Here is a 15312-nt window from a genome sequence, read left to right as displayed (position 1 = left end):
TGAATCAGACCTTGTAAAGTCTCCTCCACCGCCGCCCGTTTGACGGCAGAACCGCATCAGGACTCCACAAACACGTCTCTTACTGGGGTATTGAATTCTATTCTGTATCCATCTCTGATCAGGTCCAGAACCCACTGATCTGAGGAAATCTTGGCCCACTCCTCGACAAAGAGGGAAAGCCGACCTCCGATGACAGGCATCGAGGAGAGGGCCGGCGCACCATCATTGAGAGGGTCGCCCCTGAACTCCTGGTCTTGAGCCACCGGCTGCGGAACGCTTGTCCGAGCGAAAGGAGTTCCTCTGTTGACCACGGGCACGTGAAGTGAACCCAGCAGAACGCCCCGGGCGGTACCTTCTAGCTTCACGGAAGCGAGGTCTGTACAAGGAGTGGACCGCCTGGCCCTTAGAGGAAGGCCTCTGCCTATCTTCGGGCAAGCGCTGGGGTTTTGGATCACCCAGGCCTTTCACAATTTTCTCCAACTCCTCACCAAATAGGAGAAGTCCTTGAAAAGGCAACTTCACCAACCTTTGCTTAGAGGCCATGTCCGCTGCCCAGTGTCGTAGCCACAGACGACGGCGAGCCGCCACTGCTACTGCAATTTGTTTAGCCGAAGCTCTGACAAGATCATAAAGGGCATCAGCCAGAAAGGACAAGGCCACCTCCATCCGCGGAGCCACATCCAAGAAGGGCTCCGCTCCATCTCCGGGCTGAGCCACTGCCCGTTGCAGCCAAGCTAGGCAGGCTCTCACAGCATAACAGCTGCATGCAGACGCCCGAACAGTGAGACCTGCAATTTCAAAGGACCGTTTCAATGCTGTTTCCAGCCTACGGTCTTGAACATCCTTCAGGGCAACACCTCCTTCAACAGGGAGGGTAGTTCTCTTTGTCACCGCAGTGACTAGGGCATCCACTGTAGGCATTTGAAAACGAGCCATATGTCCCTCACGCAGAGGGTATAACTGCCCCATAGCCCTGGAAACTCTGAAAGGTCCCTCGGGGTCAGCCCACTGAGCCGAAACAAGCTCTAGGATGGAGTCATGCAAAGGGAAGGCCCGAGCAGCTTTCTTGGTACTAGCCATCCTGGGATTACCCGAGGAGGCCATGCCACTGTCAGGATCTTCAATCGAGAGGGCCTGCAGGGTATCTGAAATAAGCGCTGGCAGCTCATCACGGTGGAAAATCCTCACCGCAGAGGGATCATCCAGATCCTGTGGTAAATCCGCACCTGACTCTGGTTCCTCAGACCAAGAACGTCCGTCAGAGTTCTCCGAATCCTCACACCCCGACCACGGGGGGGAAAAAGGTGCACCACAATCTGAAGGGGAATTAACCCTTCTGCGCCTATCTTTAGGCCAAGCATCCGGGAAAAAAGCCTCACTGGTCAGTCCCAGGCCAGAATCCATCGGGGGGGGGGGGGGGCAAATCAGAGGAGCCTCAGGCGACCCTTGAGGAAGGGCTCTTTTCATCATGTATGCTTTATGCAGCAAAAGCACAAAATCCGGGGAGAAAATCTCACCCTGGGCACCCAAATCCTGTCCGGTGCTAGCCACTCCTGAAATAACCTCATCTCGAGGTGCCCCACCCGGCTCAGGTCTCTCCGTGTCCACGGAGGCCGCGCCATGCGGTGTAAGCAAAATGGCGCCCGCTGCCAGCTCAGAGCGGGAAGAAACATCGCTCGCCATGCTCGGGCCAGCTCCTACGCCAATACAGCACGATGTACAGAGCCCTGCTGCTGATTTGCGCTTGCCACAAGTGGAACAGCGCTTTACATTGTCCGCAGCCATCGCCGAAAAACGACGGTAAAATCCAAAATGGCGGTTTCGCGCCAAAATCGCCCCGATCGCGGGCCCACCCCGGAGGAGTTGGAAAACACTCTTACCTCAAAGGATCTAGTGTACAACTATGATCCTGCTGAAAATCAGGTCAAAAACCTCTGTTCCAGCGTCTCTGCGTTTAAAAACACGATGCAACTTTTTTTTTTTTAAGCTGTGAGGAAAGCAGAGGTATTGAAGACTCCGGAGGCTCAGATGAGTGGGAAAGGCAGGGAAAGGGCGAACCTATATGCCTGCATCCACTGTTGGTGGGTAAGGATAGGGAAAGCAAGGCAATATGTCCACATCCACAGAGGTATGGGTAAGGCAGGGAAAGGGCTAACCTATGTGCTTTTAAAGTGAAGCTGCTATAGCCTCCAACACCCCGGTTAACAACTGGCAAGCCAGGAACCACCTCCCGACAGATTTTTCTGGAGCTCGAACAAGCTGCAGCCACCCTACTAAGGGAGATAGAGAATACTGAAGAGGCAGTGGAGCTAGCTGGCCAAGAGGGCACTGTGAAAGTTTGAGTGCTCTCTATCTCCCCTGCTGGTTGATGGTCATAACCCATACGTAATGGCTTCATCTGCTTGATGACAAGGAAACCCTATTTAAAATAATATATACAGCCTATCTTACTAGAATACATGTATGTCAAATGAGGCTGTGGGATGACGACTCAGGTTTGTGATGCAAGGTTAGAATGGGGCACTTGGGTACATACTTTCCTGGACTGTCATTGTCTTCATAAATCTGGAGATGTGTTTTGGTTCTTTTGGGGCAAATAGTGGGTGGAGGCATTGAATGGACCTATGATTTGTTGTTCCTTGGGAAAGGCAAGAATGAGAGGCTATGAGGAAAAAGAGGGTCATTATGTGTGGTATCTTTACCTTGCATAAACATACTGCAATACTGGATTGAGGAAGAATCTCTGCAATTTAACTACTGGGTCTGTCAATGCATCACATGGCACAATTTGAGATTTGGCACCTAAAATGGTATGGCAGTAGGGCTGCTCTTTCTCAGAAATGGATTTGGACTAAAATGCTGATACTTATTTCATCAGATGACCCTGACTTGGCTGGTTCTCCTTCCTGAAGCACAGCTCTGTTGGACATTACAGACTGATTGCTGGGCAGTGTGTTACATAAACACCTGCTGTCTCCAATGAATGAAACCTATTCTTTGGGAATGGGGGGGGGGGGGGCAATGGGTAGGTTGGGAATGCGGTATGTATGGAGAATGCTTGTGTGTATGGTTGGGGGTTAAAAAGATTTATAGAACTCTTACAATGGGATGGTGACAATTGTGCTCTCCTGTAGATAAGGGGTAGCCCAGAAGTGCAGAGTTTCTCTCTCTAGCATTTGTTTTGATTGTTTATTTGCTTATCGTTGCACATGGAATGGTTTCCTTTTTGTCTACACTAGATGTTAACTGTCTTACTGTTTGAACTATTTCTTAGCAGTCAGATATCATCTTATATAGCTTTTTGTTCCTATTAATAACTTTGGTCTTAAGTTTTGTTTTATTCATATATAAAATGAATATTTAAAAGCCAATGAAGTTTAATATAAGTATCAAACTATCACTGCCAAGAGCCATACAAAAATGCCCTCTGTTAAGCCATGTTGCTTAAATACACTAATGTATTTTCAGCTTTGAAACTTCCCTCCAACCTCACAAATGGTGTAACAGGAGAACTTCATGGTCACAACTCTTGGATTTCAAGACCATTCACATAAGTTGAACTATTGAAGGGAATGAGGCTGGAGAGAGTTCTTTGTTTCTAGCTGGTAATGTTCATGCAAAGACAATACACCAGTTCTTTCAAAAGGGGTACCTCTTAGGCTCAGCCAATTCTGAAGCAACATCCCTGAAACTTCTTAACCAACATACTAAATAAGCTACCCATGAGCTTGTACTGGAAATCCCTCAATATCTCGGACTGAATAAGAAGTGAAGCAGGCTATCCACTGGGCTGGCAGAGATTAAACTACTTCCTTCCTTTTTAGCACTAACTTCCTACTGACAGGACAGCCTGGATGATCCTCTAAATTGGTGACAGCTGAACTCCTGTTTGTCCTCCTCTTGAACTCTTATTTATTACAGTGTTTTGCACTTCCTGTCCTGCATTTGCCTTCTTGTCTTAGGTTTATAACCTTATTCCAGACATAGAACCTTATTCTGGCCTAGGTTCTATGTCCGCACCTCTTAGATCAAATTAGCTGCTATGTCAGATTGCCCTTAGATCAGTGTTTGCCACAGGTTCAATCAGATGAAAGTCAAGAACGGTATTAACAAGTCCCTGTATATACTCCCACATCTCAAGGTGAAACACATGCTTAGTGAGATACTTACACATATTGAGCTGACGAACAAAGCTAGCCATGTTGTTGTGCTTGAAATATTTAGGAAGCACCTCCTTAGCAAACCGTCCTTGGTCGAACACATGAAAGCTGTTTCCACTCTGTCAGGATTAAGAGCAGACACACAAAATGAGAAAAATGTTCTTGAATAAGTCAAACTGCCATATATTAGAAACACCAATCATGATCCCTGTACGCAGTATCATAGCTCTGCACTCCTCTTTAAGCTCTATAATCAGGTTTATCCAACCTAGCCAGCCAAGTGCTGCTATCCAGACTGTACCTGGTTGGATTCAGCACTGTGATGTTGTAATCTGCACAGCTCTGGCTTCCCCACGGCGACTCTGGCTTTCTTCAAGCTTGAGCTACGAAATGCAGGAAGTTTGGGAGCTCTTGCAGTTTCAACTCTCATGAGACTTAAAACCATCAGATCAACCCAAACTTCCTGAACCACAAAGCTCAAGTTCTGTAAGCTTCAGCCACGCACTGCAGGAAGTTCAAGAGCTCTTGCTGTTTAAAATCTCCTGAACTCCCAAACTTCCTACATCACATGGTTCAAGCTTGAAGAGAGCTAGAGTCGCAGTGGGGAAGCCAGAGTTGTGCAGTTTCAATGCAGCTGAAGTCAGTCAGGTGAGAGACTGGGTGAAGGCCGGAGAGGGGACTACACAGTCATATTTTACCACTATTCAACGAAATAGGCAGCAAGATACGACAGTGAATCTGGCCCTCTAGATCAGTGTTTCCCAAGTCCAGTCCTGGAGTACCCGTTGCCAGTCAGGTTTTCAGGATATCCACAATGAATATGCATGAAAGACTTGCATATAATAGAGACATTGTATGCAAATCAAGTTCATGCAGATTTATTGGGGATATCCTGAAAAGCTGACTGGCAAGAGGTACTCCACGACTGAACTTGGGAAACACTGCTCTAGATGGTACATAATATAAAATGTTGCCCCCTATATAGAAAGGTTGGACAAGCGTGCTCTATGTATCATTTTGGTACAAGTTGAAGAGATTTCTTTTACAGAAGACACATGGAGTTGGGGTTTCCTAAACTGAGTGAAGGGTTATTTTCCTGGAGGTAGATGGGAAGGAGGTAAAAAGTTTTAAAGAACAGCCAGCACTTACGAAGCGGAGGAGCAGCCGCACACGTCCTGCTTGCACTCGGAGGCCACAGAGATGGAGGGAGGCTCGGGCCGGTGGAACTCGGAGGGGGGGGGGGGCGTGGAACTCGGAGGAAAGGGGGGCCATTGAACTCGGACGCAAGTGGAAGGAGGGAGGGAGGGAGGGAGGTAGGGGGTCATGGAACTCGGAGGGGCGATTCTGAACTCACCTCCAGTTGCTGGGTTCCCTTCCCTCTCACTTTCCATTGGTCCGCCCTGTGACGTCACCCCCAGGGCGGACCAATGGGAACTGTGTTACGAACCTAGGCATCCAGACGGAGGTGCAAATTATTATACAGAATAAAAACATAAGAGTAGCCATACTGGGTAAGACAAATGGTTCATCTAGCCTAGTATCATGTTTCCAACAGTGGCCAAGCCAGGACACAAGTACCTGGCAGAAATCCAAATTGTGGCAACATTCCATGCTACAAATCCCAGGGCAAGCAGTTGCTTCTCTGTGTCTGTTTCAATAGCAGACTATGGACTTTTTCAAACCTAGATACGCTAACCGCTGTTACCACATCCTCCGACAAAGAGTTCCAGAACTTAACTATTTGTTAAGTGTTGTTAAGTGTTGATGCCCCTGCATAAGTCGTTGGTGAGGCCCCACCTGGAGTATTGTGTTCAGTTTTGGAGGCCGTACCTTGCGAAGGATGTTAAAAAAATGGAAGCGGTGCAAAGAAAAGCTACGAGAATAGTACGGGATTTGTGTTCCAAGACGTATGAAGAGAGACTTGCTGACCTGAACATGTATGCCCTGGAGGAAAGGAGGAACAGGGGTGATATGATACAGACGTTCAAATATTTGAAAGGTATTAATCCGCAAACAAATCTTTTCTGGAGATGGGAAGGCGGTAGAACGAGAGGACATGAAATGAGATTGAAGGGGGGCAGACTCAGGAAAGATGTCAGAAGTATTTTTTCACGGAGAGGGTGGTGGATGCTTGGAATGCCCTCCCGCGGGAGGTGGTGGAGATGAAAACGGTAACGGAATTCAAACATGCATGGGATATGCATAAAGGAATCCTGTGCAGAAGGAATGGATCCTCAGAAGCTTAGCCGAAATTGGGTGGCGGAGCAGGTGGGGGGAAGAGGGGTTGGTGGTTGGGAGGCGAGGATAGTGGAGGGCAGACTTATACGGTCTGTGCCAGAGCCGGTGATGGGAGGCGGGACTGGTGGTTGGGAGGCGGGAAGTACTGCTGCGCAGACTTGTACGGTCTGTGCCCTGAATAAGGCAGGTACAAATAAAAGTAAGGTTTACACATATGTTTGTCTTGTTGGGCAGACTGGATGGACCGTGCAGGTCTTTTTCTGCCGTCATCTACTATGTTACTATTTGTTGAATGAAAAAATATTTCCTCCTATTTGTTTTAAAAGTATTTCCATGTAACTTCCTTAAGCATCCCCTAGTCTTTGTACTTTTGGAACGAGTAAAAAATTGATTCACTGCTACTCATTCTACACCACTCAGGATTTTGTAGGCCTTAATCATAGTTCCCCTCATCCATCTCTCTTCCAAGCTGAAGAGCCCTAACCTCTATAGCCTTTCCTCATACAAGAGGAGTTTCATCCATTTTATCGTTTTGGCAGTTCTTCTTTGAACATTTTCTAAATCTGCTATATCTTTTTTGAGATACAGTGAACAGAACTGAACGCAATACTCAAGGTGCGGTCACACCGTGGAGCGATACAGAGGCATTATAGTATTTTCGGTCTTATTCACCATCCCTTTCCTAATAATTCCTAGCATTCTATTTGCTTTTTTGGCCGCCATCACACACTGAGCAGAAGATTGTAGCATATTATCTACAACGACAACAAGATCTTTTTCTTGAATGCTGACCCCCAAGGTAGACCCTATCATGCTATGATTTGGATTACTCTTTCCCCACAGGAGACTCTTGAACAAACCGGAGGGGCTGAAGGTAGGACCCGAAGTGGTGAACTGGATTAGGAACTGGTTGACGGAAAGACGCCAGAGGGTGGTGGTAAATGGAATTCACTCGGATAAGGGAAAGGTGAGTAGTGGAGTGCCTCAGGGATCAGTGCTGGGACCGATTCTGTTCAATATATTTGTGAGTGACATTGCTGAAGGGTTAGAAGGTAAAGTTTGCCTTTTTGCGGATGATACTAAGATTTGTAACAGAGTAGACACCCGGGAGTGGAAAAAATGAAAAAGGATCTGTGGAAGCTAGAAGAATGGTCTAAGGTTTGGCAATTAAAATTCAATGCGAAGAAATGCAAAGTGATGCACTTAGGGAGTAGAAATCCACAGGAGACGTATGTGTTAGGCGGAGAGAGTCTGATAGGTACCGACGGGGAGAGGGATCTAGGGGGTGATAGTATCTGAGGATCTGACGGCGACAAAACAGTGTGACAAGGCGGTGGCCGTAAGTAGAAAGTTGCTAGGCTGTATAGAGAGGGGAGTGACCAGCAGAAGAAAAGAGGTTTTAATGCCCCTGTATAAGACGTTGGTGAGGCCCCACCTGGAGTATTGTGTTCAATTCTGGAGGCCGTATCTTGCGAAGGATGTAAAAAGAATTGAAGCAGTGCAAAGAAAAGATACAAGAATGGTATGGGATTTGCGTTACAAGACGTATGAAAAGAGACTTGTGGACCCGAACATGTATACCCTGGAGCAGTGATGGCGAACCTTTCAGAGACCGAGTGCCCAAATAGCAATTGCAGAAAGATTGTTTATAAATCTGTTCTAGCAACGGAATTTCACCTACTTGGGCATGAAATAGTAGAATTTGCTACCAAAGTCAATTAAACATCAATATAAGTACATCTCTGAAATCACACCTCTAACAAATTCTTGTCAACAGAAAAACTCTACTTAATCCCTATACAGTGTCAACTTATATGAAGTATATACATAATGTAACTTCTGTTTACATTAGATCGATTCTTTGACTACTTCAACTGTATTGTGACAATAACTATAATACTTGCACTACCTTATATTGTATGGTGCTTATAACTAATAATAATCTCTAACATACTGTTGTTACTATCTCCTTTCTCATTGTTATAATGATTGGTCTTTGCTGACAAACGTAGTCAACTTTCTCTTCTATATCCTTATTATCCTCCCAATTTTTCAACTCAATTACTTAATCCTCTGGTACTATTCTATTTCCTTCCACTGCTATTATTGTAAAGCCACATTAAACTCAAGATTCCTTGGGATATATGACACAACAAAAATACATTCAAGGGTAGCTTGTTCTAGGGAGGAGCCAGGAGAAATTTACTTGGTAATGTTTCACATTTTGTGTTGTTTTAAATCTAATAACATCCAGCACCTGCAATAGATCTAATTCTCTAGTCACCAATCAAAAAAATCAAACATATTAATCTGACACAATCTGCTCTGAGATCATGCCACCTGCCCAATTCTAAATGCTTCACTATTCTTTCCTTCAAAATAGTCTTCACCAATGAAGTAGAACAGGCAACTCATTTTCAACTTCTTCCCACTACCACCTTCAACACCAGCCACTCTCCAGTCCCACAGACATCTTCAGTCTTGGAGCAGACCCATTGGAACAGAGGTGTCCACTTCAGCAGGTCGGGTTTATTATTTATTACATTTATATCCCACATATTTGCAGGCTCAATGTGGCTTACATGTTACCATACAGGCGATCACCAATATCGGTATGAACAAATACAGAGTGATGTTGTGGTAGAGTACAGTTCATGTGTGACAGACACATTGGATAATCGTAGGGAGGAAGAGTTATGTCCTGCACGAGCTTTGGTTACGTTGTGTTGCGGAGTTAGAACACTTAAGTTGGATCGTTAGGGTATGCCTTTTTTAACAATTAGTTTTTAGTAGTTTCTGGAAGTTTAGGTGTTCACATGTTGCTTTCACGGCGTTTGGTAATGCGTTCCATAGTTGTGTGTTTATATAGGAGAAGCTCTATGCATAGGTTGATTTGTATTTGAGGCCCTTGCAGCTTGGGTAGTGGAGATTTAGATATCTTTGTGTTGATCTTGTTGTATTTCTGGTTGGTAGGTCTATGAGGTATGTCATGTATCCCGGGACTTCACCATAGATGATTTTATGAACCAGGGTGCAGATTTTGAACGCAATACGTTGATTGGGAGCCAGTGCAGTTTTTCTCGTAGGGGTTTGGCGCTTTTGAATCTCACTTTTCCAAATATAAGCCTGGCTGCTGTATTTTGAGCAGTTTGGAGTTTTTTTTATAATTTGTTCTGGATTAGTAGGGAGGGAAGGAATGGACTCGCACACTATAGGTCTTGGGGGGTGCAGTTGCAGGAAGTGGGCTGTCTTGAAAGGCTCGCCATAAGCAGTTTTGTTACTTAGACATGAGTGCGGACTTAAAGATTTTATCATACAACATAAAAGGGTTGAATATGCCTCAAAAGAGGCAGAAATTATTTAAGGAGTTCCAGCAGTTGAAGTCACATATAGTTCTGTTGCAGGAGATGCACCTTCGCCGAAGGCATGAGACACTTCTCTCCCATCCTAACTATCCCAGGGCCTTTTTTGCCTCCTCCACTGAAGGTTCCAAGAAACGAGGGGTGGCGGTGTTGTTCCATAAGTCAGAATCAACCCATATAGTGAAGATCAAACGGGACCCGGGTGGGGGTTTTTTGTTCCTACACATAGTTATAGATCAAGTAGACCTAACCTTAGCTTCAATTTATGCACCAAATGACCAACAAGGGGCTTTCTATTCCAGGGTGAAGCACCTCCTAGTTACTTTCGCACAGGGATCTATAATCCTGGGGGGTGACTTTAATGGAGTTATGGACCCGGTGTTAGATCGGTCTGGGGTAACCCAGCAATCAGTGAACAGGGATTCTTTGGCCTTGGGCTCCCTAGCATACTCTTTGGGGACTTTGGACGTGTGGCGACTGACTCATGAGCATGTGAGGGACTACACATACTTTTCTGCAGTGCACGCCTCATACTCACGTATCGATTATATCTTTCTTGATGTAGCACTGTCAGAACGGGGCCCAAGTGCACCGGTGTGGGTTACACTGCCAACTATCAAAGCGGAGATCAAGGATCAGAGATGGACTCTCAATGCGAGCGTATTACAAGAGGGGGAGGTCGTTGAGGGATGAAGGAAAGTGTTAAAAGAGTACTTGGAGCTTAACATGGAGTCGCCCCCCCCCCCCTTAGTGTAGTGTTGAATGCTATGAAAGCAGTGTCTAGAGGCTACTTTTTACAAATAGCTAGCAAGCGTGCTAGGATCCGTAGGAATCAACTGGCCCACTGCTTGGACAGGATCCAGATTTTAGAGGCGCAACATAAGGCGGGTGGGTCTCAGACAATCCTGGAAGAACTGCGAGCCCAGCGACTCCAGCTGGACTCTATTTATTCAGAGCACTTAAGCCAGCTCCACTCAAGAACGAAGGTACGTTCATACGAATTTACAAATAAGGCAGGCCGCCTCCTGGCCATAAGGCTGCGCAGGCAACAAGTGGAGAGAGCAGTAACCCACATCAGAGGGGGGAGGGGAGATACGCTGAATACTTCGGAAGCTATACAGCGGCGTTTTTGCAAATTTTATCAGGAGTTATACGCCGGAGAGATCAACCCATCAGCTGAATCCATTGCAGAATACTTAGCAGAGAGTGACCTTGCCTCCCTGACAAATCAACAGCGGGCAACCCTCGAGGAGCCAGTCACTCCAGTTGAAATCCAAAAAGCTATCCAGCATTTGCCATCTAGTAACTCCCCTGGCTTGGATGGGCTCCCTAATGACTTTTACAAGAACTTTGCCCCTGAATTGGCCCCACTTCTGGCTGACTTGTTTAACCAAATAGGGCAGGGAAGTCTCTGCCGGCCTCAATGCTGGAGGCATGGATAGCGGTGCTTCCTAAGCCGGATAAAGACCAGAAGGAATGTAGCTCTTACCACCCCATATCGGTACTGAACGCGGATGTTAAGATAATAGCTAAAGTCTTGGCCAACAGGCTGGGCCCGCTGCTCCCGGCGATTATCCATCCTGACCAGGTGGGCTTTGTTCCCTACAGGAAAGCAATGGATAACACGATACGCGTAGTCGATTTAATGTACCTGGCTATCAGAATGAGAAGGCCTATGTGTCTCCTCAGTCTAGATGCCGAAAAGGCCTTTGACAGGGTGCATTGGCCATTCATGTATAAAGTGATGGAGACCTTTAGGATAGGGCCACGGATTCGTGGGTGGATTCAAGCATTTTATAGCTCGCCTAAAGCATGTATTAGAGTGAACAGGGTAATTCCGACATGTTCACCTTACATAGAGGCACCAGGCAGGGATGCCCTCTCTCTCCGCTGTTGGTTGCCATGGTTATGGAACCTTTTGCTTCCAGGGTCAGAACAATCCGGGGATCACTGGCATTATTATAGCGGGGAGAGAACACAAGTTGTCCTTATTTGCAGATGATGTGCTGTTATTTGTCACCCGTCCTCTGACCACCTTCTCGGGGCTCCTGCGGGATGCTGAAGAATATTCAGCAGTGTCAGGGTTTCAAGCGAATATGTCGAAATCCGAAGCCCTAAATGTGACACTCCCTGAGGAAGAAGCGGAAGCACTAAAGTCCTTGTACGCCTTTAGGTGGGCTAGTAAGGGCTTGCGTTACCTGGGGGTGAACATAACGGCTAAACTCTCAGAACTTTTCGCAGAAAACTACAAGGGACTGGCCCGGGCACTCACTGAAGATATGGACAGGTGGGGTGACCTTGAGCTTTCCTGGTTTGGCCGTATAGCTGCAGTTAAGATGAATATCCTGCCGCGCTTGCTATACTTATTCCAGGCACTTCCGATCAAGATGCCCCGTAAATTTTTAGCTGCAGTACAAGACCGTACTGTGCATTTTATTTGGGCAGGCAAACGCCCGCGGTTAGCGCGGGCCTTTCTGTACCAGGATAGGAACAGGGGAGGGCTCGGGGTCCCCAATTTGGCTTGGTATTATCGGGCAGTGCAGGCACGTGTGGCCGTAGAACGGTTCCAGGACTACCCCGACCGACAGTGGGTGAACAGTTCGGCTCTTGGGGGCGATTATGTGGCTTCCGAGAGCCCTTAGGTCCTTGTGCGAGGGCCTTTGTCCGTCTATCTGTATTACGTTATCTAACTGGGATACTCTTTTTCCACATCGCCAATGCACATTGTCTGGTCTGTCTCCTATAGCATATAACCCAATGTTTTACCCGGGGACGGAACGCGGAGCATTTACCAGATGGTATGAGGGAGGTTTGCGAATGTGGGGACAACTGTATGAGGGGGAGTCATTTATGTCATATCTAGAAGCTCAGGAGAAATTCCCGACCATGGGGAATGATGAGTATGCCTACCTACAATTTTGTCTCATTTTCTTAAGACACGGGCAGTCCAGGAAGTGATGAAAAGGGAACAAACAATCATTGAGCAAATCTGTGAGGGACCAGCCATGACTAGGGGGATGATATCACGCCTATATCAAATTATTAATAAGCAAACACCTCGTTATACCCTTCATAGGAGGAGTTGGCAGAGGGAGCTGGGTATGGAACTGGAGGAGGAGGCTTGGGAGAGTTTGGAGAGGGCCGCGGCGGGGGTGTCGTCTTACGTACCTTTTAGAGAGAATGCCATTAAAGTGCTGTTTAGGTGGCACATGTCACCTGAGCGCCTCAGGCGCATTTACCCGGCGCTGTCGGGGCTGTGTTGGAGGGGTTGTGGTTCCATGGGGCATATATGGTGGAACTGTGGGAAGATCAGGGCTTTTTGGAAAGCGATCCCCAGCAGACTGCAGGCGTGATTGGGAGACCTGATTCCGTGGCACCCAACCATCTTCTTATTTTCTGCTAAAGTAGCGGGCTTCTCCACTACCCAACAAACTTTGATGCGTTATGCTACATGTGCAGCTAGAATTGTCATAGCCGCCTGCTGGAAACAACCTATAGTTCCACCGCTAGCCAGATGGCTCCAAAAATTGGGGTACGTTTGTGAGATGGAAAGGCTAGTGGCTGAGAGGTGCAACCAAACAACTAAGTGGCACTCTATATGGAATCCCTTTATTTGTCATGCACAACCACGATGATGTTTTGGGTTAGAGTAGTGCGAGTCCTGCTGGGGGGGGGGGGGGGGGGGGGGGGGGGGGGGGGGGGGGAGGGGAGGGGGAGGTTTGATTGAGGGCGGGTTAGGGGAAATAGGTCATGTTCAACAAATGTGAAAATTTATAAAGACTGAAGTTCTGGAAGGTTATATGTTTGTTCAGGCACAGCGGCACACCAGTGGATTATATCGGACCCAAAGTGCTAGCAATGGGAAGCTTGATGTGTTTGTGATTACCAGCTTGTTACAAATGATTTGTGTTAAGATACCATGAACCGTAATGTGAGGTTCACTCTGTATTGGTCTGTTGGACATTGTATTACTTGTCAATAAAGACTTCATGCAAATACAAAAAATAATAATTTGTTCTGGATTGAGTACCACAATTTAAATATTTATCACAATATCTGTCTTCCGCAACCTAGCACAATCAATGATACTTAGTCATCTAGACTACTGCAATGCACTCTACGCTGGCTGCAAAGAACAAATAATCAAGAAACTTCAGACAGCCCAGAACACGGCAGCTAGACTCATATTCGGTAAAACAAAATACGAAAACGCCAAACCTTTACGAGAAAAATTGCACTGGCTACCACTCAAAGAACGTATCATGTTCAAAATTTGCACCTTAGTTCACAAAATCATTCACAGAGAAGCACCAGCCTACATGTCAGATCTGATAGACTTACCACCCAGGAATGCTAAAAAGTCATCCCGTACATTCCTTGATCTTCACTTCCCAATTTGTAAAGGTCTCAAATACAAACTTATGCATGCATCAACATTTTCCTACCTGAGTACACAATTCTGGAATGTGCTGCTGCGAAACCTAAAAACGACCTATGAACAAGTTAACTTCCGAAGTCTACTGAAAACCCACCTCTTCAACAAGACATACAAAAATGATCAACAAACATGAACGCTATACACATATTCAGAAATGCCCCAACCTTATTTGGTTGTCAAACTACTACCATCTTCTTTCTCAGCATCATGTTACTCATCTTTCTTCTCAGTTTCATGTTACCCAAAAACCTTTTGTTATCACTAAATGCACACTTTCCTTAATTCTTCTACTCCTCCTATATCTCTCTTATTATGTTTGCTTGTTATAATATTACCATGTCTTTTTACTATCATGTACCAAAACACTTCTGCTATTACTAAATGTATAATTCCTTATGCATTACCATTATTCATGATGTATTGTAAGCCACATTGAGCCTGCAAAGAGGTGGGATAATGTGGGATACAAATGCAACAAATAAATAAAATATGTTTAAATAAATATTTTTGCTATAAAGTGCATATATTAGAAGACAAGTATTTAAAAATCGTAGTAAAGTAAATTCATTGCATCCCGATGAGGTGGGTGCGTAATTCTAACTAAAATAAGATATGAATTAGTGAGTGTCACCACTGAGGGTTGCGGTGTAATTATTTTCTAAGTAAGAGCAATGCGATTTTGAACTTTATGAAAGCTCCCCAAAATAATTTTGTGGTTTTTTTAAGGGAAGGGAAATGGGACTTCATATACCGCCTTTCTGAGGTTTTTGCAACTGCATTCAAAGCGGTTTACATATATATTCAGGTACTTATTTTGTACCAGGGGCAATGGAGGGTTAAGTGACTTGCTCAGAGTCACAAGGAGCTGCAGTGGGAATCGAACTCAGTTCCGCATGATCAAAGTCCACTGCACTAACCACTAGGCTACTCCTCCACTAAGGTTTGCATCCAATAGATATCATGCACATTCACTGAGGAAATCCTGAAAACCTGACAATTAAGAACATAAAAATAGCCATACTGGGTCAGACCAATGGTCCACCTAGCCCACTATCCTGTTTCCAACAATGGCCAACCTAAATAGTAACATTATTCCATGGGCCTAAATTGGACA

General features: G+C 45.8%; 1 protein-coding gene across 1 annotated transcript in view; it reads right to left on the bottom strand.

The window, feature by feature from the left end:
* The window catches only part of HSF1 (heat shock transcription factor 1), a 379429-nt gene that overhangs the window by 362470 nt on the left and 1647 nt on the right, over window positions 1–15312 (bottom strand). The window contains exon 2 of the mRNA XM_030220795.1: window positions 4171–4279. Coding sequence (XP_030076655.1) covers window positions 4171–4279 — 109 coding nt within the window. The remainder of the gene's footprint in view (window positions 1–4170; window positions 4280–15312) is intronic.

The sequence above is a fragment of the Microcaecilia unicolor genome, chromosome 1 (genome assembly GCF_901765095.1).
Source record: "Microcaecilia unicolor chromosome 1, aMicUni1.1, whole genome shotgun sequence".
Lineage (NCBI taxonomy): Eukaryota > Metazoa > Chordata > Amphibia > Gymnophiona > Siphonopidae > Microcaecilia > Microcaecilia unicolor.
This window is presented reverse-complemented; position numbering and strand designations above follow the sequence as displayed.